General features: G+C 40.4%; 1 protein-coding gene across 1 annotated transcript; it reads right to left on the reverse strand.

The window, feature by feature from the left end:
- Positions 1–1,305: 1,305 nt before the first annotated feature.
- sptssb (serine palmitoyltransferase, small subunit B) lies at positions 1,306–6,200 on the reverse strand. Its single transcript, XM_086126251.1, has 2 exons — positions 5,930–6,200; positions 1,306–4,869 (listed from the first exon to the last, which is right to left on the reverse strand). The coding sequence occupies exon 2, from the start codon at positions 4,866–4,868 to the stop codon at positions 4,626–4,628; it is 243 nt and encodes an 80-aa protein (XP_085982377.1). The 5' UTR covers position 4,869; positions 5,930–6,200; the 3' UTR covers positions 1,306–4,625.
- Positions 6,201–7,760: the final 1,560 nt, after the last annotated feature.

A 7,760-nucleotide genomic window follows, 5' to 3' on the forward strand; every position in this document is an offset into this window, starting at 1 on the left:
GCCAGGAGTTCCATCCATGGACACTCAGACACCCCCGTAACTCAACACCCCCCCCCCCACCCCCCATCCTCCCACAGTTGTCGTTATTACAAACTGTCACTGGCAACTAGCGAACGCAACACAATGGTTCGTGCTGCTTTGTCATCACACAGCTAACCACTGACCCAAATGAGGTGTAAACAGAGGAGGCTCCTTTAAAAGGTAAACGATGGTTGGAATTGACTTTTGCTTGTAGGAAGGGGAATTATGCCGTTATAAAAAAAAAAAAAGAATAAAAAGGCAGTTTTAATGGTTTTGTGTTCCTACAAAAAGATGGTGTCCATTTACGTGAAGCCCAATTTTTCATTACATGGTAGTTTAATTGTTTTTTATTTTTTACCCACAATTTCCACAATTATCCACAATTTTGCAACGTGTTTATTTCCCCCACTCCAAAAATAATAATAATAATGATGTGAAAAAAAGTTGACATTTAAAACACAAAACTGTACACTTATATTAAAATTGGCCTCATCGTTCATCTGAACAACACAGTGCAGCGCAAGTTATAACTTATCCCAGTCCGCCGCTGTCACGGCAGTTGCTTCTCGAAGGCCCTTCATATGCGTTTGTAACACTATTAAGCATTGAAATCAGTAGATGCATGTTTTTGGAAGAGTTCAATTTAGTAACTCCTCATGCACTTCAAATGAATAAACAACAACAACAATTGCTGTTCTTTGTGGACTTTTGAGATTGGCGTTGTAATTGTGACTCTTGGCTGAAATCTTTCATGGCTAAGCAAACTAGTTTTGGGTTTGAATTCAGTGAACATATAATCTGCTTCCTATTTTACCTGAAAGGGGTTTTCTTGACCTGCTCCTGTTGAGAAGTCAGGACACGCTCTTTCTTCTCTGATGCACAACTCCAGTCTTGGAGTTGGAGACGCGAGTGAGCGATGTCTGCTATGTAGTGGTGAACACTGTTATTACAATTTAGGAGGACTCAGCGATAGTAATTTTTTTTTCTGATGTAGAATGAAGTTATGTTTGCCTTCATCATTGTAATTGAAATAGAGCAAGAGAAGGCTGAATAATTTCAATTATTGAATTAAACATTCACCGCTGGTTCCGCCCTGACAACGTACATTGCAGTATAGTGGAGTAGAAAGAAAGTGGAGCCCTTGAGGCTTTTTTTTCATCACCATCACCAGTTGAGAACAGGTTTGGTGACTTGCTCTGTTATTGTGCGAATCTACTCTATTGTGCCAGCAACGTGCTCGTTTTATAAAGAAAAACCCAGTGGCTGCGCATGTGACATACAAGATCAATTTTGAATGTCTTTATTTTTGATTTGGTAATTTAAAAAAAATTTAAATAAAGATACATGTGTAACAAAGCACCTGAAGTTGGAGCAAACTGTATAGTGTTGTTTAATGGCCACAAGAGAACATAATAAATATAAATATACAAATCAAAACAAAAAATGACTTTCGGGTTGAGTGAACGCTGGCGCGTTTTGGCTGCTGCTGCTCAACCCGTATTGTTTTGTGTTTTTTGTTATTGTAAAGTGTCCTTGGGTGTCTTGAAAGGCGCTTATAAATAAAATCTATTATTATTATTATTATTATAAAACAACCGAAAAAAACCCAAAACAGTGTGGTAATTGACATTGAAACCAGCCAAGCATTTACCAGTACAGTGTATGTATATAAATATAGAATTTTGAAGAAATAACATACATTCAACAAGCACACAAATCAAACAAGCGTGTGATTAAAAAGCAGGAAAAAATGCCATGTTTGACATGCCAGTTGGGTACAGCAGAGATCCTCAAACTGGGGTCCACAAAATAATTTACAATGTATTGATTTTAACTTCCCCATAATCTTGGACAAGTTGCGATATACTGTTAGTATTTCTTTGCAGAGGATAAAGAATATATATATCAGTATTGGTATATTATTCATCTGCATGTGTTGCGCCGCTTTTAGTGTTCAAATATCCAATACATTGATGGTATTCATTTACTTGTCTGTGGCATTTTGTATTGTTTTTTTTTTAGCATTAAGCGAAACAAACTTTTTAAAGCAAAGCTATAATGTTTATTTTAAAATGTACTGTACTTTTATTTGTGACTTTTCAACTCAACAAATTACATAATAGCTTTTTTGATTTTTTTTTTTTTTTTTTTTTTTGAGAAAAGAGGCACCTTTTAAATTCCTATGGCATTCAGGGATACAAATGGTCGTCATGCTTAATTTGCGTTGGGATTATGAGGGGGTCCATAGAATCAAATAGTTTGAGAACCCCTTGTAGACCAAGTATAGGGCAAGCGGCTCTTTGCTTTTCATGACATGGGCCAACAAAATATTTCCTTTTTGGGGCTGAGTAAACCGCAGATTGAGTAAAGCCTTATCAAGTGAAAGCCAAACCCCACACCTACAGTACGATGGGGCGTGCTAAATCAATATTTGCCGGTGCTCAGTGATGAGCATGCCTTCCTGGCATACCAGCAGTTAAATCACCGGAGGGATGGAGGTAGGGCCCGTGCCACACGTCTGTAATATCATTATAGTGGACTCTTTCCCACTTATCCAAAAGGAAACATTCCACATCCAACTTTGAAACACTTTGGATTCATTGTGTAGCTTTTACATTTGTAATTTAACATTATAGTGCATGGAACATTCAAAACCATGTGAAGTGAATTCAGAGATTAATTTCTCACCACATTATACATGCATGAAGATGTAGTAGTTGCTGAGAACTATGTAGTTCTGAATTGTTGCAACATAGCGTTTGTCACCATTTCAGTTTTCCTGATTCTTTTTTTGTTTTTTTTTTGTGCATAGCTAAAACAACACTCAGTTTCACACTTGAGCATCCGCCATGAGTCATTTCCAACCGACTATATGAGCGCCGTCATTCGCAGCAGTGGCTGTCTGGCGCAATTACTCCCTAACTAGGCCCATTTCCATCTCTAAACCATGCCGTTAGCTAAAGCTACCCATACACCATGTAAATGCATCTTCCTGGGATGCCACAATTTAGAGAACAGTTCTGTATTGTTAATTAAATTCCCAAGCAAGATGGTGATGCGAGGTTGCCGCCTGTGAGGAGCCACGGAAACCTGTTAGCTCATGAACTAGGCTGTGAGCTAGGTGGAAACTAGCTCATGATCTAGCTCGTGAGCTAGTTCGTGAGCGAGCAGGTGGCTAACACCTTTCACAGCAATGATCCATAAGGATAAATTCGTGGCTCAAATATGTAGGGATGTGCAGGCATAGAAACAATGCGTGCCAAATCTAGACTATATTTTTCTTCACTTTAGAGGGATTTTTTTTTTTTATGTATTACGTGGAAATGCAGAGAAAGAACAGAGGCACACTGGGTGGAACAAATAAATATGAAGCCACACAACATGGTGAAGCGATCATATCCGAGCCTACTGAAACACTAATTGTCCTGAGATCATCGTTAATGCAAAACAGAATGGAATAATATTTTGGAAGTTGCTGCTGTTTTGGTTAGTAACAGTGTTCACGGGGGGGGGGGGGGCTACATAGTCAACCACAGTTTCACAGTTTAAAATTAAATAAATACTTTTTTTTTAAAGGCCACAATAATTTCCCTGACGTTTGCACGTTTTTACTGGGGGTTTTTTTTGTTTGTTTTGGTTTTAATTTACTGTGGAACTACCCAATTTCAAGCTTCGTATGTATTCATTTTTAAAGCTAACTGTGGTATATCTGTGGTATAAATTATATAATAGAGGCCATTGTAAACATTTGGGGGACCTGCAATGATATGCTGTTTTCCACGATTTGCGAAAGGGCTCGATCTCCATCCATTGATGATCCCATTATCACAGGGATACGCAGAGAAATGGCAAAAACCTGGGCAGGACTTGTCACAAAACGTAACATTGTGGATTAATGAGGTCAGGATCTACTGAAACTAACTGTCGCTAAAAGGGCTTTTTACTCTTAAATGCGGGGATTCCCGTTTACAATTAAATTATTTTGAAAAGACTGTTGATGTGCCTCCAAAGGTGCTGCTGTTTTGGTTAGCGATGGAGCTCAAAATGGGCCCCACGGTTAACCATTAGAGAGTTTAGGATAGATGTAGCGAGAGCAGCTTGACGTAACCTCTCATGCCGAACATATGGGTAGCGTGCGCTTACACAAGGCGTAATGTAGTGACACCAAAACAGAACAAACCACAGCTCACAGTGAGGGTGCGAATACTACACGGGGGTGTTTAGGCTTAAAAACATTGTAAGCTTGACAATGTTTTGATTGGCTCAGAGGATAGACAGCTTTGGTTGAAGTTAGAGATGGGCATTTGATTACCTTTGATCGATTAATTCTTCAAATGGTTGTTCTGAGTGTTCCCGCGTTACATTGAGCAGAATACGGTTGCCGGGAGGTGTGGCCGTAGTGTGGCTGTAGCTCAACTTCCCATAGCTGGCGTCATCATGTTGCTCTTCTTGACACATCAAACTAGCTGAGTGAATCAAGCAGTGTTTCAGTCGCTTCAAAACGTGATTCATCGATAATCATTTCCACACAATGAAGTTAATTCTTAATCACTCGATGCCCGTCCTTTATAAAATGAGGTTTCTGGAGGTAATTGCGAGCCATCTTAGTTCATGAGGGCCATGGTGCTCTGCGGCTGGCCGCCACAGATGGCGGAGAAGAACTCCAACGCCAGGCGCACGTGGATAGGCACAAAGACATAGGAGGTGTAGATCACCATCGCGACGGCCGACAACAGGACAGAGTTGAAGATGGACTTCTCCCAAGGCTCCAGCACGTAGATGCCGGTGACCAGAAGGTACTGGTAGTAAAGCCAAGCCAGGTACTCCATCAGGCTCTTGAATGCCATTCTGCAGGATGGATTAAAGAAGATTAGAGACAATTCATCCATCCATCCATTTTTGGGGCGTTTTTCACCAATATCATTCGACGTCATTTAACATCATTCCATATCTTTCAGTATCCTTCGAAAGCAATTAATTTTCATTCCACATTTTTCAACACCTTTCACCAGTACTTTTGTATGTGTCAATATCATTGCATATAATTAAGAATCATTTCAAATGTTTCCGTTTTTTTTTCTTTCAACATTCACACACAATTCTTCCATGTTTACAGGTACAGGTACTTGAACAATACAGCGGGCTGACCACTAGCATTGTATGCAACGGATATTTGAACACAAACGGTGCATCAAGGCATGTAGACAGAACAGAATTGATTTCAAAAGTAATTTATGAATTCAGCCAGGAAGTTGAATCAACAAATCTTTACTAGCGCTAATGCATCTTTTCAAAGCAAGGGTGAACATGCTTTATTTTCAGACTGTCAGACTATTTCAGACTTCGGCAGGCAACAAAAAATGAAAAATTTTAACCACCTATCAAGGAACAATAATGATCATGTATTCAAAATTATTAGCCACAATTTTTTTTTCAGTAGTCTTAGCAGTGGTGCCGAACTTCCCAGGATGATAGCTACTGAATTGAATGTTTTGGTTACCTTATTATCCTATTATGTACATTAGAGGTAAAATAAGTATCTGTGACAGAAACAATTTTGCACATCAGAAAAGGCTCTGGGCGTTTACTACATTGCAACATGAATGAATGAATTAATTAATTAATACATAGTCAATTTATTGATTGCTGCTGCTTTCAAAGCTGCGGGTTGAGTTGCGAGGGGGTGTGGCTATCGGGAGCGCGTATTCTAGAATTTACTACCAACTCAGCACACTTATTATAATTCTACGTCATGTCAACGTGTATTTTCCAAATTTTAAGCCGCAGCATGGGCAGTATTTTTAGCCTATATTACGTGATACAATTGGCCGCATTTCAATGAGAAAACACGATCAATGGAAGTAACAACCGCACCAAAAGTTCTCTAGGTTCAAAACGAGATACTCACGTTGAAAGCAGTGACGTGCCCTGGTTATGACGTCTTATTAAAAAGTGATGATCGCGGCCGGTTTGCGCTGCTACCTTTTGCGCGGTGCATGCACCAGGAGGGGAATAGATCTGCCTCACGAGTTTGGGTCAAACCTACATGTGGTAAGACGTGCGGAGTGACGGCAGACGACACCACACCCACTGGCTATGTGGCTTTGCTTCACCACCACGGCAACACCTGCTCATCTGGCTGACAGGTCCAGAACCATAAGCAAAACAAACGGTCTGCGAATGACAGTAGTGTGTTTTACAGAGGTATTTGAATGCACCTGGAAACTTTTGCCTGCCGCATCCTCTGATGCTGAGGCGCGGTGACCTCTGCGGGCTCTCCTTGATATGAACTCGCAGTGGTGGGAAGTCACGAAGTACAAATACTTTGTTACTCAATATTTTTCAGCGATCTGCACTTGACGTAGACAGTGGGCGTGTTAAAATACGAGCATAATTCCGTTCAAGTATAATTCCGTTATTGAGTTATTTGTCTTAACCACTCAACCACAGCTGCGCCTTGTGTACAAGCTCAAACATTGGTGATCAAATGGAGACTCAAAGCCAGAGTGAGTCAGAGAATGTGGAGGAGGACCTCTCAGAAAAGGCAGCGGAGCCTCAGCCCGCCAAGAGAGCCCGGCGAGGGGCAAAGGAAGCAGAGTTCACCACAAAAGTCGACACCAGCAAAGCTGAAGATGCGGAGACTCAGCCCAAAATCAGAAGAGGGCGATCAGCTAAGAAATGTTAACACCGCTGCATATATCCATTGATCAGAACATGTTTTTATTTTAGTTTTTTCTACAAGTTAATTGGCGTTCTTAAATGTATTTTCGCCTCTATGCAGATGCAGATGAAATTAAGCTTTGTTTATGGTGTAAGAGTTGATAAATAGGTCAGTTCAGAGTCACAGTAAAGTCATGCCCTTTTGAACATCTACGAAACCACACTGGCATGGACTTGACAGAGTTTACGTATACTGTATTACTTGCAAAGTACTGCATAGTGAGCACTCGGTGAGGCATTTCTTTGCTTTGCAACAAGATGAGAATTGGGAAATCTTACGTCCCCATCTGCACACTTTGCTGACCTTCTCACTTCCTACCCTTGACAACAACATGCATTATTGATATGTAAACACAGACAGCTCCACCAAGGCCAAACAGTCACGCACAGGTTCACGCTGCTGTAGTCTGGATGCAGGGGATGGGGTGGCCTTGTCTCTGTTCTGTAGTGGAAAAAAGAGCTACAACACAGTCAGAGACACGTTGTATCGTCCCCTAAATAACATGAATATAACTTGTGAATACTGAATAAGAAACAATTCTCTCAGGTGAAGGATTTTAATTATGTTTTGTACAATATGGTAGTTGAATATGGTCAGTGTTTAAAAATATATTTTGATTTTTTTTTTCATTGAATCACAAAAACCTGCCATTTGCATGCAGTTTTATGGACTACATCCATTATCTAAATAAGTTAGATACATGATCAGGATTTTTTTAGTCAATCACTGATCAGAGTTAAAAAAAAAAAGAATTCAATAATCCGATCAGTAAACAAGTTATTGATTTGGGCGGTCAGGTGACCCAGTGGTTAGCACGTCAACCTTACAGTGCAGAGGTACTGGGTTCGATTCCAACTCCAGCCTTACTGTGTGGAGTTTGCATGTTCTCCCCGTGCTTGCGTGGGTTTTCTCCGGGTACTCCGGTTTCCTCCCACATTCCAAAAAGATACATGACAGGCTGATTGAACACTCCAAATTGTCCCGAGGTGTGAATAAAGTGAGCGTGGATGGTTGTTAA

The sequence above is a fragment of the Hippocampus guttulatus genome, chromosome 12 (genome assembly GCF_054856545.1).
Source record: "Hippocampus guttulatus isolate MCC_2025c chromosome 12, RoL_Hgut_1.0, whole genome shotgun sequence".
NCBI classification, from domain to species: domain Eukaryota; kingdom Metazoa; phylum Chordata; class Actinopteri; order Syngnathiformes; family Syngnathidae; genus Hippocampus; species Hippocampus guttulatus.

Coding starts and splice junctions, on each gene's coding strand:
- sptssb (XM_086126251.1), bottom strand. CDS start 4,868: ATGGCATTCAAGAGCCTGATGGAGTACCTGGCTTGGCTTTACTACCAG.